Source organism: Pseudophryne corroboree, chromosome 4 (assembly GCF_028390025.1).
Source record: "Pseudophryne corroboree isolate aPseCor3 chromosome 4, aPseCor3.hap2, whole genome shotgun sequence".
Lineage (NCBI taxonomy): Eukaryota > Metazoa > Chordata > Amphibia > Anura > Myobatrachidae > Pseudophryne > Pseudophryne corroboree.
The window spans coordinates 151,209,462-151,229,143 of NC_086447.1; the positions used below are offsets into that span (position 1 = coordinate 151,209,462).

At 47.8% G+C, this 19,682-nt stretch overlaps 1 protein-coding gene across 2 annotated transcripts in view; it reads right to left on the reverse strand.

Moving 5' to 3' along the window:
• ACP1 (acid phosphatase 1) overlaps positions 1-19,682 on the reverse strand; it is a 107,816-nt gene that overhangs the window by 3,752 nt on the left and 84,382 nt on the right. The window contains exons 3-4 of one of the 2 annotated variants that reach the window (XM_063915501.1): positions 19,097-19,210; positions 9,097-9,158 (exon numbers count right to left, since the gene is read on the reverse strand). In XM_063915501.1, the coding sequence (XP_063771571.1) occupies positions 9,097-9,158; positions 19,097-19,210 (176 nt within the window). Of the gene's footprint in view, positions 1-9,096; positions 9,159-19,096; positions 19,211-19,268; positions 19,383-19,682 lie in introns of both variants that reach the window. The other variant, XM_063915500.1, reaches the window with a different exon arrangement.

Genomic DNA, 19,682 nt, shown 5'->3' on the forward strand with positions numbered 1-19,682 from the left:
ATATTGGAGCTGATTGGCTGGTGCATTTATCACCTTGCACATATCACTGGTTTATCACTTCCTTATGCCTTCTCCAGGTTAATACATCTGCCCCAGAATTACAAGTGAAATAATGAGCTCCACCTGTGGATGTTTTAAAATGTGTCCGTGAGTAATGACTACACCTGTGCACCTGCTAGGTGACCTGCGGAACGTGAACTGTGTGGGGTCTTGTGGACAGAGTTTGAGAACCACTGGTCTACGGAAGAAAAAAAATAAGAATTTACTTACCGATAATTCTATTTCTCGTAGTCCGTAGTGGATGCAGGGAACTCCGTAAGGACCATGGGGAATAGCGGCTCCGCAGGAGACTGGGCACAAAAGTAAAAGCTTTAGGACTACCTGGTGTGCACTGGCTCCTCCCCCTATGACCCTCCTCCAAGCCTCAGTTAGGATACTGTGCCCGGACGAGCGTACACAATAAGGAAGGATATTGAATCCCGGGTAAGACTCATACCAGCCACACCAATCACACCGTACAACCTGTGATCTGAACCCAGTTAACAGCATGATAACAGAGGAGCCTCTGAAAAGATGGCTCACAACAATAATAACCCGATTTTTGTAACAATAACTATGTACAAGTATTGCAGACAATCCGCACTTGGGATGGGCGCCCAGCATCCACTACGGACTACGAGAAATAAAATTATCGGTAAGTAAATTCTTATTTTCTCTGACGTCCTAGTGGATGCTGGGAACTCCGTAAGGACCATGGGGATTATACCAAAGCTCCCAAACGGGCGGGAGAGTGCGGATGACTCTGCAGCACCGAATGAGAGAACTCCAGGTCCTCCTCAGCCAGGGTATCAAATTTGTAGAATTTAGCAAACGTGTTTGCCCCTGACCAAGTAGCTACTCGGCAAAGTTGTAAAGCCGAGACTCCTCGGGCAGCCGCCCAAGATGAGCCCACTTTCCTTGTGGAATGGGCTTTTACAGATTTTGGCTGTGGCAGGCCTGCCACAGAATGTGCAAGCTGAATTGTACTACAAATCCAACGAGCAATAGTCTGCTTAGAAGCAGGAGCACCCAGCTTGTTGGGTGCATACAGGATAAACAGCGAGTCAGATTTTCTGACTCCAGCCGTCCTGGAAACATATATTTTCAGGGCCCTGACTACGTCCAGCGACTTGGAGTCCTCAAAGTCCCTAGTAGCTGCAGGCACCACAATAGGCTGGTTCAAGTGAAATGCTGAAACCACCTTAGGGAGAAATTGAGGACGAGTCCTCAATTCTGCCCTGTCCGTATGAAAAATTAGGTAAGGGCTTTTATAGGATAAAGCCGCCAATTCTGAGACACGCCTGGCTGAAGCCAGGGCTAACACCATTACCACCTTCCATGTGAGATATTTTAAGTCCACAGTGGAAAGTGGTTCAAACCAATGTGATTTTAGGAATCCCAAAACTACATTGAGATCCCAAGGTGCCACTGGAGGCACAAAAGGAGGTTGTATATGCAGTACCCCCTTGACAAACGTCTGTACTTCAGGAACTGAAGCCAGTTCTTTTTGGAAGAAAATCGACAGGGCCGAAATTTGAACCTTAATGGACCCTAATTTTAGGCCCATAGACAGTCCTGTTTGCAGGAAATGCAGGAAACGACCCAGTTGAAATTCCTCTGTAGGGGCCTTCCTGGCCTCGCACCACGCAACATATTTACGCCAAATACGGTGATAATGTTGTACGGTTACATCCTTCCTGGCTTTGATCAGGGTAGGGATGACTTCATCCGGAATGCCTTTTTCCTTCAGGATCCGGCGTTCAACCGCCATGCCGTCAAACGCAGCCACGGTAAGTCTTGGAACAGACAGGGTCCCTGCTGGAGCAGGTCCTTTCTTAGAGGTAGAGGCCACGGGTCCTCTGTGAGCATCTCTTGAAGTTCCGGGTACCAAGTCCTTCTTGGCCAATCCGGAGCCACGAGTATAGTCCTTACTCCTCTCCTTCTTATGATCCTCAGTACCTTGGGTATGAGAGGCAGAGGAGGGAACACATACACTGACTGGTACACCCATGGTGTTACCAGAGCGTCCACAGCTATTGCCTGAGGGTCCCTTGACCTGGCGCAATACCTGTCTAGTTTTTTGTTGAGGCGGGACGCCATCATGTCTACCTTTGGTTTTTCCCAACGGTTCACAATCATGTGGAAGACTTCTGGGTGAAGTCCCCACTCCCCCGGGTGGAGGTCGTGTCTGCTGAGGAAGTCTGCTTCCCAGTTGTCCACTCCCGGAATGAACACTGCTGACAGTGCTATCACATGATTTTCTGCCCAGCGAAGAATCCTTGCAACTTCTGTCATTGCCCTCCTGCTTCTTGTGCCGCCCTGTCTGTTTACGTGGGCGACTGCCGTGATGTTGTCCGACTGGATCAGCACCGGCTGACCTTGAAGCAGAGGTCTTGCTAGGCTCAGAGCATTGTAGATGGCTCTTAGCTCCAGGATATTTATGTGAAGTGAAGTCTCCAGGCTTGACCACAAGCCCTGGAAATTTCTTCCCTGTGTGACTGCTCCCCAGCCTCTCAGGCTGGCATCCGTGGTCACCAGGACCCAGTCCTGAATGCCGAATCTGCGGCCCTCTAGAAGATGAGCACTCTGCAACCACCACAGGAGAGACACTCTTGTCCTTGGAGACAAGATTATCCGCTGATGCATCTGAAGATGCGACCCGGACCATTTGTCTAGCAGATCCCACTGGAAGGTTCTTGCGTGGAATCTGCCGAATGGGATTGCTTCGTAAGAAGCCACCATTTTTCCCAGAACCCTTGTGCATTGATGCACTGAGACTTGGCCTGGTTTTAGGAGCTTTCTGACTAGTTCGGATAACTCCCTGGCTTTCTCCTCCGGGAGAAACACCTTTTTCTGGACTGTGTCCAGGATCATCCCTAGGAATAGAAGTCGTGTCGTCGGGATCAGCTGCGATTTTGGAATATTGAGAATCCAACCGTGCTGGCGCAGCACTATCTGAGATAGTGCTACCCCGACTTCCAACTGTTCCCTGGATCTTGCCCTTATCAGGAGATCGTCCAAGTAAGGGATAACTAAAACTCCCTTCCTTCGAAGGAGTATCATCATTTCGGCCATTACCTTGGTAAAGACCCGGGGTGCCGTGGACAATCCAAACGGCAGCGTCTGAAACGGATAGTGACAGTTCTGTACCACAAACCTGAGGTACCCTTGGTGAGAAGGGTAAATTGGGACGTGTAGGTAAGCATCTTTGATGTCCAGAGACACCATATAGTCCCCTTCTTCCAGGTTTGCAATCACTGCTCTGAGTGACTCCATCTTGAATTTGAACCTTTGTATGTACGTGTTCAAGGATTTCAGGTTTAAAATTGGTCTCACCGAGCCGTCCGGCTTCGGTACCACAATTAGTGTGGAATAGTACCCCTTTCCCTGTTGTAGGAGGGGTACCTTGATTATCACCTGCTGGGAATACAGCTTGTGAATGGCTTCCAATACTGCCTCCCTGTCTGAGGGAGACGTCGGTAAAGCAGACTTTAGAAAACGGCGAGGGGGAGACGTCTCGAATTCCAATTTGTACCCCTGAGATACCACCTGAAGGATCCAGGGGTCCACTTGCGAGTGGGCCCACTGCGCACTGAACTTCTTGAGACGGGCCCCCACCGTGCCTGAGTCCGCTTGTAAAGCCCCAGCGTCATGCTGAGGACTTTGCGGAGGCGGGAGAGGGCTTTTGTTCCTGGGAACTGGCTGTTTGTTGCAGCCTTTTTCCTCTCCCTCTGCCACGGGGCAGAAATGAGGCGCCTTTTGCCCGCTTGCCCTTATGGGGCCGAAAGGACTGTGCCTGATAATATGGCGTCTTCTTAGGTTGAGAAGCTACCTGGGGTAAAAAGGTGGATTTTCCAGCAGTTGCCGTGGCTACCAGGTCAGATAGACCTACCCCAAATAACTCCTCCCCCTTATAAGGCAATACTTCCATGTGCCTTTTAGAATCCGCATCACCTGACCACTGCCGCGTCCATAAACCTCTTCTTGCAGAAATGGACAGCGCGCTAACTCTTGATGCCAGTCGGCAAATATCCCTCTGTGCATCACGCATATATAGAAATGCATCCTTCAAATGCTCTATAGTCAATAATATACTGTCCCTATCCAGGGTATCAATATTTTCAGTCAGGGAATCCGACCACGCCAGGCCCGCACTGCACATCCAGGCTGAGGCTATTGCTGGTCGCAGTATAACACCCGTGTGAGAGTATATACATTTTAGGATATTCTCCAGCTTTCTATCGGCAGGTTCCTTTAGGGCGGCCGTATCAGGAGAGGGAAGTGCTACCTGTTTTGACAAGCGTGTGAGCGCTTTATCCACCCTAGGGGGTGTTTCCCAACGTGCCCTATCCTCTGGCGGGAAAGGGTACGATGCCAATAACCTTTTAGGAATTATCAGTTTTTTATCGGGGGAAACCCACGCCTCATCACACACTTCATTTAATTCCTCGGATACAGGAAAAACTACAGGCAGTTTTTTCTCACCAAACATAATACCCTTCTTAGTGGTACTTGTATTATCAGATATATGCAATACATTTTTCATTGCTTCAATCATGTAACGTGTGGCCCTAGTGGAAGTCACGTTTGTCTCCTCATCATCGACACTGGAGTCAGTATCCGTGTCTGTGTCTGCCATCTGAGGTAACGGGCGTTTTAAAGCCCCTGATGGCGTTTGAGACCCCTGGACAGGCACAAGCTGATTAGCCGGCTGTCTCATGTCATCAACTGTCTGTCTTAAGGAGCTGACACTGTCACGCAGTTCCTTCCACAAGCTCATCCACTCAGGTGTCGACTCCCTAGGGGGTGACAACTGAATAATAGGCAATTGCTCCGCTTCCATCTCATTTTCCTCCTCAAACATGTCGACACAATCGTACCGACACACCGCACACACACAGGGAATGCTCTGATAGAGGACAGGACCCCACTAGCCCTTTGGGGAGACCGAGGGAGAGTATGCCAGCACACACCAGAGCGCTTTATATATACAGGAATACCACTATCAAGTGTGTTTTTCCTTTATAGCTGCTGTTAATATAAAACTGCGCCAAATAAGTGCCCCCCCTCTCTTTTTTACCCTTTTCTGTAGTGCAGGACTGCAGGGGAGAGTCAGGGAGACGTCCTTCCAGCGGAGCTGTGATGGAAAATGGCGCCCGTGTGCTGAGCAGATAGGCTCCGCCCCCTTCTCAACGGCCTTTTCTCCCGCTTTTTTGGTAATTCTGGCAGGGGTTAAAATACACCTATATAGCCCTGGGGGTTATATGTGATGTATTTATGCCAGCCAAGGTGTTTTACATTGCTGCTCAGGGCGCCCCCCCCAGCGCCCTGCACCCTCAGTGACCGGAGTGTGAAGTGTGCTGAGTAACAATGGCGCACAGCTGCAGTGCTGTGCGCTACCTTGTTGAAGACTGATGTCTTCTGCTGCCGATTTTTCCGGACCTTTTCTTGCTTCTGGCTCTGTAAGGGGGCCGGCGGCGCGGCTCCGGGACCGAGCTCCGAGGCTGGGCCTGTGTTCGGTCCCTCTGGAGCTAATGGTGTCCAGTAGCCTAAGAAGCCCAATCCACTCTGCACGCAGGTGAGTTCGCTTCTTCTCCCCTTAGTCCCTCGATGCAGTGAGCCTGTTGCCAGCAGGTCTCGCTGAAAATAAAAAACCTAAAACTAAACTTTTCACTAAAAAGCTCAGGAGAGCCCCTAGTGTGCACCCTTCTCGTTCGGGCACAAAAATCTAACTGAGGCTTGGAGGAGGGTCATAGGGGGAGGAGCCAGTGCACACCAGGTAGTCCTAAAGCTTTTACTTTTGTGCCCAGTCTCCTGCGGAGCCGCTATTCCCCATGGTCCTTACGGAGTTCCCAGCATCCACTAGGACGTCAGAGAAAAATATATATATGACCTATTTCCATGGGTACTTGCAACAAAATCAATGCAGCAATAAAACGCCCTTTGTTGATCAATGCAAACATAATAGGGTGCCAACTAGTACAAATAACCTGTAAAAACTTATTCAGGAACCACTAGTTTACACTAAAACATGAAAGTGACATACTAGTTGTGTATACACAGACAGAGAAATTACAGAGACTGAGAAGGTGCAATGTTACTAAACATGACATTGCACTATTCTCTAATATGCTGTGCTATAGAGCAGAACAGTTCCAAACCCAGGACACATTTCACAGGAAACCTAAAGCTAAACAAGTACTCTTTCAAAGCTTGCATCCTAAAAGTCAGCATAGTTCTAACTCACAAGGCCGGCCAGACAGTGGTGATCCTGAACAGCCCCTATACACCCATTCACGGGAACAAATTATATAAAAAATAATCACAACCTGCCCCTCCTTCAGTCCCGCACAGTCACTCCACATGCTTCCATACCCTGAATGGCTGTCAGCCTTCCACCAACCAGCTTGCCGACAGCCATTCACTGTCTGGCTGCAGGCGGGGAGGCAGGTACAGAATGCTGACTCGCCGCTCTGATTGTGTGACACCCCCCACTCCAAGGCCCTTAGAACTGTGGGGCCCTGGGCAAATGCCCACTGTGCCTATACTTTAAGATGGCTTGGTTACTGTGCTCAGTCTAGTGCATGAAAGAAATGGTGGTTCCTCCATGAAAAGTGAAGACAGGTCCACGCTAAAAATTGTAAGAACAAAACTGACCCTTTCAGTAAGCCATGCCCTTATATTACGGATCTGGGTTCTCCATCCTAGGATTCCATCCAGTGCTTGTTGCTCCAAGTATTTATTTCTTTTACCATTGCAAAGGAATATTTTGTTGCACCCTATACTTTATTATATATGTAGCTATAAGGTTAATATAAACATCGCTTCCCCCCATTTTGTGTTGCAGTAGGAACATCACATTGTAATCTATGGCTCCCTACAACCACTTGCTCACTTTTAGAGTACAAAACATACAGCACCGAGTCCTTATACACAAAACAATGCTGATTACTTCTTACATCCAGTTTTTCTTTTTATTTAAAAAAAGAAAAGATTAATAATAATAAACGATTTAAAACTAATGTGGAGAACTACAGTACATCATATAGGGGGCAATTCAATTGTTATTGCCGCCCGATCTCTCGTCGATCACAGGGGTAATATTCAATTGATGCTGCTTATCGCGTCCATTAGCGCAAAATAACGCAGCTAAACCTGACTAAACTAATGCTGTTTGGGCACCCAAACAGGTCAACCCCTGGAGGGGGTGTTATGATGGGAGGTGCTAGCTGAAATGCCGGCGCTGGTCACGACCAAAAGGAGCAACAATTGAATTGAATTGAATTCATCAGGCGCACAGGAGAGACAGCTGCCGATGCTAACAACTGAATTCCACCCATAGTCTGCACTGTCCCAGTGGGGAGTCCCATGAAAATAAATTCAGAAATATATTGTTGCCGAGTGGCAAATCTCCTGTACATTGTACTTAGAGGTTGCCATAATGATTGTTCATCTACTTGAAGACCCCAAATAAATGTTAAATGAAATGTGTTGTGCAGGGTCCTCAGGAGAAAAGTTCACCAATAGCTTGTATGAAGAAAAACCATTTACAAAAGTAGACTAGTATACAAATATCCTTTACGATGTTTAACTCTAAGAACCAGTGCAATTTATAGAGAAGTCTCATATTTTTCACATTTATAAGTCAGATTTACTTTTTAACATGATTGCAGTTTTTTGGAACTTAGCCTAGCACTAGATGTGTGATCTACAGTTTCCATCCAAGACAGAATGAAGAAACAAAACACAAGTAAAATAGTGCCACCTAGTGGACAGCATTAACATACTGTACATGAACAATCGCTTCTTGCAGAGATGTCCCTCTAAGATTTTTAATAGGCCACGCCTCCCTCAGAGAGTTTCAGAATCTCCATTATTACACTGTAACATAGTACTAATCCATCTGCTGTAACAACTCTAATCTGAGGTTCCCTCACGTATGCGCGAAAAACCAATGTATCCATGTAGGTTCTCCAGGCACCTCTATGAAGGGTTATAAATGATTCTGCCTCAAATGTATTAAGCTGGATAAGGAGTGATAAATGACCAGCCAACCAGCTCCTAACTGGCATGTGACATGTCATCCAGGAAGTGGACTGGCTGGTCATTTATCACTCTTTATCCATTTACACTTTATCACTTTTTAAGGCTTAATACTTTTGGGCTAAAATACACTTTTTTCATTGCACCAACAGAACCAGCATTTATGATGACGTTTGCAGACAGTCTACGCCAGCATTAGTCCAGTGGTTGACTAGTATAACTCACGCCCTCAACAAATGTGTTGCTTGAAATATATTGCATACTCCAGACACCTGAAGGCATAATCTGTACTTTGGGACTAATTCAGACCTGATGGCTAGCAAGCGATTTTTGCACTTCTGCGGACAGATAGTCGCCGCCTACAGGGGGAGTGTATTTTAGCTGTGCAAGTGTGCGAACACATGTGCAGCAGAGCTGTACAAAAAGACTGCAGTCTCCGCGCAGCCCAGGATTTACTCAGCCGCTGCGATCACATCAGCCTGTCCAGGACCGGAATTGACGTCAGGAACCCTCCCTGCAAACGCTTGGACACGCCTGCGTTTTTCCAAACACTCCGAGAAAACGGTCAGTTGCCACCCACAAATGCCTTCTTCCTGTCAATCTCCTTGCGAACGCCCGTGTGAATGGATCCTTCGCACAAACCCATCGCTGAGTGGTGATCCGCTTTGTACCCGTGCGATGCATCTGCGCATTGCGGTGCATATGATTGCGCAGTTTACACCTGATTGCCCGCTGTACGAAACCGCAGCCTAGCAATCAGATCTGAATTACCCCCTTTGTACATGTAAATTAATGGGTCAGATTGGGAATTACATTTCTGCTTGAGATTCTTGCTACAAATAAAAGTACATTCTGAAATGAATTTCCCTTTTAAATAGCTGAAAAAGGTCTAGTGACAGGTCTTTAATAATGGATCTCGCATTGTGACCCAGGGCCACCTGCTGGCTGTGCGTAATGCGGTATCAATACAATTCAAACAAACTGCATAAAAATAGACTACAAAGAAGAACCCACCTTAGATTACTTTCATCCATGCACAGAATATAGTCATAGTTGAGGAAATCATCTTTTGTGATCTGCATTTAAAACAATACTAGATTAGTCATGTGCTTATATGCCACACACACACATCCAAACAGGCTTCATTTCCAGAGATATATATCATCAAATCGATATCCAACGGCTGGGGTGTCACTTGGGAAATCCAAGAGGAGTCCGTATATAGAAAATGGAAAAGTGCACTCACCAGAAAATGATAAAAAAGAATTTTTATTCCTCACATAAACATTATGGTTGGTGATCTCAACGTTTCGGTCCACTCCGGACCTTCATCAGGATAGACACAGCATCATCCGTTACATCATATCATCACAATCCATAGCAGACCAACATCCAACATGGATTGTGACAATATGCTGTAACGGATGATGCTGTGTCTATCCTGATGAAGGTCCGGAGTGGACCGAAACGTTGAGATCACCAACCATGATGTTTATGTGAGGAATAAAAAATTTTTTTTATAATTATTTTCTGGTGAGTGCACTTTTCCATTTTCTATATACGGACTCCTCTTGGATTTTTCAAGTGACACCCCAGCCGTTGCATATCGATTTGATGAGAGTGCGACCCATCTCATATTATCTCTCTCTATATCTATATCTATATATATCTATATCTCTATCTATATATACACACACACACACACACACACACACACACACACACACACACACACACACATATATATAAATACTGTGCCTCAGCCTTCTCATGTCTCCACTGATTTGCCCCACACCTACCTCACTCATGTATGTGGCAGAGCTTGAGACTAAGTGCATGTTACACAGAAATTTTTTCTATATAGGGATACTAGCGCAATCTATTCCCAGGCTTTCTTAGATGATTACCTATAAGAACAGGCCACATGGAGAAAGAGAGAGCATATTACAGGAGATGTCCTCCACTCATGCAGCATAAATCTGGTGGACACTCTGCTCAATGGGTCACACATAAACCCCAACCCCAGTGCTGCTAAATACCTCTGGTCCATTACTTCAAGCTCCTCCTGTACATTAAGGGGTATATGCAATTGCGGTCGAATTCCCGAAATTGGCGAAAAACTGGACTTTTTCGCCAAAAAAAAAAAAACGTCAATGCAATTCAGTACTTTCCGTCAAAAAAACGGACTTTCAAAATTCGACTTTTTGAAATTCGACTTTTGTCAAATTCGACTTTTCTGCAATGATACAAATGCTGCAATTCGACCAAAGTATATTCAATTGAAGTTTGGAAATTTGACAACAGTGCTTTTAGACAGTAAATTCGTCATTTTCAATCCGCCACACTTTGGTGGGTGAAACTAACAAAAAAATTTTATAACATGTTTTTTTTGGTATTTTTTTTTTATTGGTAATAGCAGATCTATTTATATTAGAAGGGATTAGGTACTTGGTTTGTCTTTTTTGGAGGCACAAGTATTTTTTTATATATTTTTAAAAATAATTTTTTTTTTTTTTGTAGATGGAATGGTAAAATCCTGGTAAAAAATGGCGTGGGGTCCCCCCTCCAAAGGATAACCAGCCTCGGGCTCTTCGAGACGGTCCTGGTTCTAAAAATCCGGGGGGAAAAATGACAGGGGATCCCCCGTATTTTTAAAACCAGCACCGGGCTCTGCGCCTGGTGCTGGTGCAAAAAATACGGGGGACAAAAAGAGTAGGGGTCCCCCGTATTTTATACACCAGCATCGGGCTCCACTAGCTGGACAGATAATGCCACAGCCGGGGGTCACTTTTATACAGCGCCCTGCGGCCGTGGCATTAAATATCCAACTAGTCACCCCTGGCCGGGGTACCCTGGGGGAGTGGGGACCCCTTCAATCAAGGGGTCCCGCCCCCCCCCAGCCACCCAAGGGCCAGGGGTGAAGCCCGAGGCTGCCCCCCCCCCATCCAAGGGCTGCGGATGGGAGGCTGATAGCCTTGAGAAATGTGAAAGAATATTGTTTTTTTCCAGTAGTATTACAAGTCCCAGCAAGCCTCCCCCGCAAGCTGGTAATTGGAGAACCACAAGTACCAGCATGCGGGAGAAAAACGGGCCCGCTGGTACCTGTAGTTCTACTGAAAAAAAAAAATCCAAATAAAAACAGGAGACACACACCTTGATAGTAAAACTTTATTACACAACTGCCGACACACACATACTTACCTATGTTGACCCGCCGACTGCCACAGTCTCCGACGATCCGGGGTACCTGTGAAAAAAATTAGACTCACCTCAATCCAGTGTCCGGGAGATAATCCACGTACTTGTTAAAAAAACAAACCGCATACCCGACCATGCCGGACTGAAAGGGGTCCCATGTTTACACATCAGACCCCTTTCCCCGAATGCCGAGACACCATGTGACTGCTGTCACCGAGGTCCCTTCAGCCAATCAGCGAGCGCAACGTCCTGGCACTCTGCTGATTGGCTGGACGTCTGAGCTGTCAGACAGCGCCTCGCAAAGCCTCTCCATTATACTCAATGGTGGGAACTTTGCGTCAGCGGTGAGGTCACCCGCGGTCAGCGGCTGACCGCGGGTAACCCCACCGCTACCCGCAAAGTTCCCACCATTGAAAGTAATGGAGAGGCTTTGCGATGCGCTGTCTGACCTCAGACGCGCACAGCCAATCAGGTGAGCGCCACGGAAGTAGCGCTTCCTAATTGGCTGAAGGGACCTCAGTGACAGGAGTCACGTGGGGTCCCGGCACATTCGGGGAAAAGGGTCTGATGTGTAAACATGGGACCCCTTTCAGTCCGGCATGGTCGGGTATGCGGTTTGTCTTTTTAACAAGTACGTGGATTATCTCCCGGACACTGGATTGAGGTGAGTCTAATTTTTTTCACAGGTACCCCGGATCGTCGGAGACTGTGGCAGTCGGCGGGTCAACATAGGTAAGTATGTGTGTGTCGGCAGTTGTGTAATAAAGTTTTACTATCAAGGTGTGTGTCTCCTGTTTTTATTTGGATATTTTTTTCCAGTAGAACTACAGGTACCAGCGGGCCCGTTTTTCTCCCGCATGCTGGTACTTGTGGTTCTCCAAGTACCAGCTTGCGGGGGAGGCTTGCTGGGACTTGTAGTACTACTGGAAAAATATAAGATTTTACTCACCGGTAAATCTATTTCTCGTAGTCCGTAGTGGATGCTGGGACTCCGTAAGGACCATGGGGATTAGCGGCTCCGCAGGAGACTGGGCACAACTAAAGAAAGCTTTAGGACTACCTGGTGTGCACTGGCTACTCCCACTATGACCCCCCTCCAGACCTCAGTTAGGATACTGTGCCCGGAAGAGCTGACACAAATAGGAAGGATTTTGAATCCCGGGTAAGACTCATACCAGCCACACCAATCACACCGTATAACTCGTGATACTATACCCAGTTAACAGTATGAAATATAACTGAGCCTCTCAACAGATGGCTCAACAATAACCGTTTAGTTAGGCAATAACTATAAACAAGTATTGCAGACAATCCGCACTTAGGATGGGCGCCCAGCATCCACTACGGACTACGAGAAATAGATTTACCGGTGAGTAAAATCTTATTTTCTCTGACGTCCTAGGTGGATGCTGGGACTCCGTAAGGACCATGGGGATTATACCAAAGCTCCCAAACGGGCGGGAGAGTGCGGATGACTCTGCAGCACCGAATGAGCAAACTCTAGGTCCTCCTCAGCCAGGGTATCAAACTTGTAGACTGTTGCAAAAATTTTGAACCCGACCAAGTAACAGCTCGGCAAAGTTGTAAAGCCGAGACCCCTCGGGCAGCCGCCCAAGAAGAGCCCACTTTCCTCGTGGAATGGGCTTTTACAGAGTTAGGGTGCGGCAGTCCAGCCGCAGCATGTGCAAGTTGAATCGTGCTACAAATCCAGCGAGCAATAGTCTGCTTAGAAGCAGGAGCACCCAGCTTGTTGGGTGCATACAGAATAAATAGCGAGTCAGTTTTCCTGACTCCAGCCGTCCTGGAAACATATACTTTTCAGGGCCCTGACTACGTCCAGTAACTTGGAATCCTCCAAGTCCCAAGTAGCCGCAGGCACCACAATAGGTTGGTTCACATGAAAAACCGATACCACCTTAGGAAGGAATTGGGAACGAGTCCTCAATACCGCCTTATCCATATAAAATACAGATAAGGGCTTTTGTATGACAAAGCCGCCAATTCTGATACACGCCTGGCCAACGCCACGGCCCACAGCATGACCACTTTCCACGTGAGGTATTGTAGCTCCACGGATTTAAGTGGCTCAACCCAATGCGACTTCAGGAAATCCAATACCACGTTGAGATCCCACGGTGCCACTTGAGGCACAAACGGGGGCTGACTATGCAGCACTCCCTTAACAAAAGTCCGAACTTCAGGCAGTGAAGCCAGTTCTATTTTGGAAGAAAATCGATAGAGCCGAAATCTGGACCTTCATGGAACCCAATTTTAGGCCCACAGGCACCTCTGACTGTAGGAAGTGCAGAAATCGACCTAGCTGAAATTTCTCCTTTGGGGCCTTTCTGGCCTCACAGCACGCAACATATTTCCACCATATGCGGTGATAATGGTTTGCGTTCACTTCTTTCCTAGCTTTAAATAGCGTAGGGATAACTTCCTCCGGAATGCCCTTTTCCTTCAGGATCCAGCGTTCAACCGCCATGCCGTCAAACGCAGCCGCGGTACGTCTTGGAACAGACAGGCCCCCTGCTGCAGCAGGTCCTGTCTGAACGGCAGAGGCCATGGGTCCTCTGAGATCATTTCTTGGAGTTCTGGTTACCAAGCTCTTCTTGGCCAACCCGGAACAATGAGTATAGTTCTTACTCCTCTCCTTCTTATTATTCTCAATACCCTGGCTAAGAGAGGCAGAGAAGGGAACACATACACCGACTGGTACACCCACGGTGTTACCAGAGCGTCTACAGCTATCGCCTGAGGGTCCCTTGACCTGGCGCAATATCTTTGTAGCTTTTTGTTGAGGCGGGACGCCATCATGTCCACCTGTGGCCTTTCCCAACGGTGTACAATCATTTGGAAGACTTCTGGATGAAGTCCCCACTCTCCCGGGTGGAGGTCGTGTCTTCTGAGAAAGTCTGCTTCTCAGTTGTCCACTCCGGGAATGAACACTGCTGACAGTGCCAACACATGATTTTCCGCCCATCGGAGAATCCTTGTGGCTTCTGCCATCGCCATCCTGCTTCTTGTGCCGCCCTGTCGGTTTACATGAGCGACCGCCGTGATGTTGTCTGACTGGATCAGCACCGGCCGGTGTTGAAGCAGGGGTCTAGCCTGACTTAGGGCATTGTAAATGGCCCCTAGTTTTAGAATATTTATGTGTAGGGAAGTCTCCTGACTTTTCCATAGCCTTGGAAGTTTCTTCCCTGTGTGACTGCCCCCCAGCCTCGAAGGCTGGCATCCGTGGTCACCAGGACCCAGTCCTGTATGCCGAATCTGCGGCCCCCTAGAAGATAAGCACTCTGCAGCCACCACAACAGCGACACCCTGGCCCTTGGAGACAGGGTTATCCGCCGATGCATCTGAAGATGCGACCCGGACCACTTGTCCAACAGATCCCACTGGAAAATCCTTGCATGGGACCTGGCGAATGGAATATCTTCGTAAGAAGCTACCATCCTTCCCAGGGCTCGCGTGCATTGATGCACCGACACCTGTATACGTATTAGGAGGTCTCTATCTAGAGACGACAACTCCTTGGACTTCTCTTCCGGGAGAAACCCTTTTTATCCTGTTCTGTGTCCAGAACCATACCCAGGAACAGTAGACGCGTCGTAGGAACCAGCTGCGACTTTGGAATATTCAGAATCCAGGCGTGCTGTTGTAGCACTTCCCGAGATAATGCTACTCCGCCGAACAACTGCTCCCTGGACCTCGCCTTTATAAGGAGATCGTCCAAGTACGGGATAATTATTTCGGCCATTACCTTGGTAAATACCTCGGTGACGGGGACAGACCAACGGCAACGTCTGGAATTGGTAATGACAATCCTGTACCACAATTTTGAGGTACTCCTGGCGAAGAGGGTAAATAGGGACATGCAGGTAAGCATCCTTGATGTCCAGTGATACCATGAAATTCTCCAGGCTTGCAATAATCGCCCTGAGCGATTCCATTTTGAACTTGAACCTTCGTCTATAAGTGTTCAAGGCTTTCAATTTTTAGAATGGGTCTCACCGGTTTCGGTACCACAACATTTTGGAATAGTAACCCCGGCCTTGTTGAAGGAGGGGTACCTTAATTTCACCTGCTGGAAGTACAGCTTGTGAATTGCCGCCAGTACTACCTTTCTCCGAGGGCAGCAGGCAAGGCTGATGTGAGGTAACGGCGAGGAGGAGTCGCCGCGAACTCCAGCCTGTATCCCTGTGATACTATTTGCAGAACCTAGGGATCCACCTGTGGGCAAGCCCACTGGTCCCTGAAGTTCCCGAGACGCGCCCCTACCGCACCTGTCTCCACCTGTGGAGCCCCAACGTCATGCGGTGGACTCAGAGGAAGTGGGGGAAGATTTTTGATCCTGGGAACTGGCTGCTGGTGCAGCTTTTTCCTTCTTCCCTTGTCTCTGTGCAGAAAGGAAGCGCCTTTGACCCGCTTGCTTTTCTGAAGCCGAAAGGACTGTACCTGAAAATACAGTGCTTTCTTAGGCTGTGAGGAAACCTGAGGTAAAAATTTTTATTTCCAGCTGTTGCTGTGGATACGAGGTCCCAGAGACCATCCCCAAACAATTCCTCACCCTTATAAGGCAGAATCTCCATGTGCCTTTTATAGGCAGCATCACCTGTCCACTGCCGGGTTTCTAATACCCTCCTGGCAGAATGGACATTGCATTAATTCTGGATGCCAGCCGGCAAATATCCCTCTGTGCATCCTTTATATCTAAGACGACGTCTTTAATATGCTCTATGTTAGCAAACTATTATCCCTGTCTTAGAGTATTAATATTATCTGACTGGGTATTCAGACCACGCTGCAGCAGCACTATTTATGCTGAGGCAATTGCAGGTCTCAGTATATAACCTGAGTGTGTATATACAGACTTCAGGATAGCCTCCTGCTTTTTATCAGCAGGCTCCTTCAAGGTGGCCGTATCCTAAGACGGCAGTGCCACCTTTTTTGACCAACGTGTGAGCGCCTTATCCACCCTAAGGGATATCTCCCAACGTGACCTATCCTCTGGCGGGAAAGGGTACGCCATCAGTAACTTTTTGGAAATTACCAGTTTCTTATCGGGGGAACCCACGCTACTTTACGCACTTCATTCATTCATCTGATGGGGGAACAAAAAACTGGCTGCTTTTTCTCCCCAAAAATAAAACCCCTTTTATGTGGTACTTGGGTTCATGTCAGAAATGCGTAACACATTTTTCATTGCCGAGATCATGTAACGGATGTTCCTAGTGGATTGTGTATATGTCTCAACCTCGTCGACACTGGAGTCAGACTCCGTGTCGACATCTGTGTCTGCCATCTGTGGTAACGGGCGCTTTTTTGAACCCCTGATGGCCTTTGAGACGCCTGGGCAGGCGCGGGCTGAGAAGCCGGCTGTCCCACAGCTGTTTTACGTCATCCAGCCTTCTATGTAAGGAGTTGACATTGTCGGTTAATACCTTCCACCTATCCATCCACTCTGGTGTCGGCCCCACAGGGGGCGACATCCCATTTATCGGCCTCTGCTCCACCTCCACGTAACCTTCCTCATCCCACATGTCGACACAGCCGTACCGACACACAGCACACACACAGGGAATGCTCTGACTGAGGACAGGACCCCACAAAGTCCTTTGGGGAGACAGAGAGAGAGTATGCCAGCACACACCAGAGCGCTATATAATGCAGGGATTAACACTATAACTGAGTGATTTTTCCCCAAATAGCTGCTTGTATAAACAATATTGCGCCTAAATTTAGTGCCCCCCTCTCTTTTTAACCCTTTGAGCCTGAAAACTACAGGGGAGAGCCTGGGGAGCTGTCTTCCAGCTGCACTGTGAAGAGAAAATGGCGCCAGTGTGCTGAGGGAGATAGCTCCGCCCCTTTTTCGCAGACTTTTCTCCCGCTTTTTTATGGATTCTGGCAGGGGTATTTATCACATATATAGCCTCTGGGGCTATATATTGTGATGATTTTGCCAGGCAAGGTGTTTATATTGCTGCTCAGGGCGCCCCCCCCCCCCCAGCACCCTGCACCCATCAGTGACCGGAGTGTGAGGTGTGCATGAGGAGCAATGGCGCACAGCTGCAGTGCTGTGCGCTACCTTGGTGAAGACTGAAGTCTTCTGCCGCCGATTTTCCGGAACACTTCTTGCTTCTGGCTCTGTAAGGGGGCCGGCGGCGCGGCTCCGGGACCGAACATCAATGGCCGGTTCCATGCGGTCGATCCCTCTGGAGCTAATGGTGTCCAGTAGCCTAAGAAGCCCAAGCTACCACCAGTTAGGTAGGTTCGCTTCTTCTCCCCTTAGTCCCTCGCTGCAGTGAGTCTGTTGCCAGCAGATCTCACTGTAAAATAAAAAAACCTAAAATATACTTTCTTTCTAGGAGCTCAGGAGAGCCCCTAGTGTGCATCCAGCTCAGCCGGGCACAAGAATCTAACTGGGGTCTGGAGGGGGGTCTTAGTGGGAGGAGCCAGTGCACACCAGGTAGTCCTAAAGCTTTCTTTAGTTGTGCCCAGTCTCCTACGGAGCCGCTAATCCCCATGGTCCTTACGGAGTCCCAGCATCCACTTAGGACGTCAGAGAAACAATATTCTTTCACATTTCTCAAGGCTATCAGCCTCCCATCCACAGCCCTTGGATGGGGGGGGCAGCCTCGGGCTTCACCCCTGGCCCTTGGGTGGCTGGGGGGGGGGGACCCCTTGATTGAAGGGGTCCCCACTCCCCCAGGGTACCCCGGCCAGTGGTGACTAGTTGGATATTTAATGCCACGGCCGCAGGGCGCTGTATAAAAGTGACCCCCGGCTGTGGCATTATCTGTCCAGCTAGTGGAGCCCGATGCTGGTGTATAAAATACGGGGATCCCCTACTCTTTTTGTCCCCCGTATTTTTTGCTCCAGCACCAGGCGCAGAGCCCGGTGCTGGTTTTAAAAATACGGGGGATCCCTGTCAATTTTTCCCCCGGATTTTTAGAACCAGGACCAGCTCGAAGAGCCCGAGGCTGGTTATGCTTTGGAGGGGGGACCCCACGCCATTTTTTTTCGGGTTTTTCCCGTTTTTAAAAAAACGGATCAAAATCCGTCAAATCAGCCGTTTTTCGGCCGCGGGACTGTCGAATACGTTTTTTATTGCATACGGTCAATTTCGGCACCCACTTGCCGAAATTAGCCTGTCGAATTGTGTAGAGTTGAAACCTCGGCCGATAATTTGCAGCGATTCGCCGCTAATTGCATATACCCCTAAATGTCTTGTCACACCCCAAGTACAGTGACAGTGATACAATTGTCACACCCCAATTACAGTGATAGGCGGGAAATGGGAGAAAACAAACAAAAACAGGCATACTGGGGAACAAAATAGGAAACAATGGAACTGTACTAAATGGAGAATTCTGTAAGAGCACTTATTAATAACATAATCATAGACACCTAGTAATATCCTATAATAAATTTACATTCTAAAATATCCACGATAGATTAATACAAAAATTATACAGATAAGTTCCCTTTAACACCAACCCAGGTTAATGCTATCATGTTGTACTCCAGAAGCATGAGGCAGTGGGACTGGAAAAGACAGCTGCAGTCTGTGCCTGCTGCACCGGGCCTCCGAGCCTCTAGAGGACCCTCCATTGCAGCAATGAAAGGTGCAGGTTTCTCCCAGCAAAAAGAACCTACAGTAGTGAGCAATTTAAGTCCACTGAGGGCAATACCCATAAAATGGAAATCCCTATTTTTAAAAATAACAAATACAAAAAAACCCCAAAGAAGCTTCCCACCCCGAGTTGTGACTGGAGAAATGTGTAACGTCGGAATAAAATGTTCTGTCCTATACCTGTCGAGCTTTATGCGATGTTTCGGTATCATGGATTTTTAAGCACTTTATGGCTCTTGAATCTGGGGAGCAACCCACGTTCCAGTGAGAGGTAGCAGCACTGTCTATCGACCACTGTAACACAAGACACAATGGATAGGATTCAATAAAGCAGGAAGCGGAGGTACGTTACCTGCTTGGCGGTGTGGTTCGTGGAAATGCCATGCTTCCTCATACAGCTCTGGCCACGGTAATCAGGTGGGTTTCCTATCTCATAGGTAGATGTAGCTGCACTGTCTATGCTCCACTAGAAGGGAAATACAGAAATCCCATTTACTGTAACACTCATTTATCTATAAAGAGAAGGACAGATTAAATTACAGTGTACATAGACAAAGTAGCCATTTGGTGACAACAGAGTATGTCCGGCGCTGAGAGGAGAAATTTATAGATCACACTTCTGCTATGTAAAACTAGTCCCCATACTCTCCATAAATGTGAGCCAAGCAACATAGGACTGTTAAAGGCAATACCGTACTAAAGAAATAAGTGGTCAGACTTATAAAATCTGGGCTGCAAATGGCAAATAAAGGGAAGACCCAGCAAA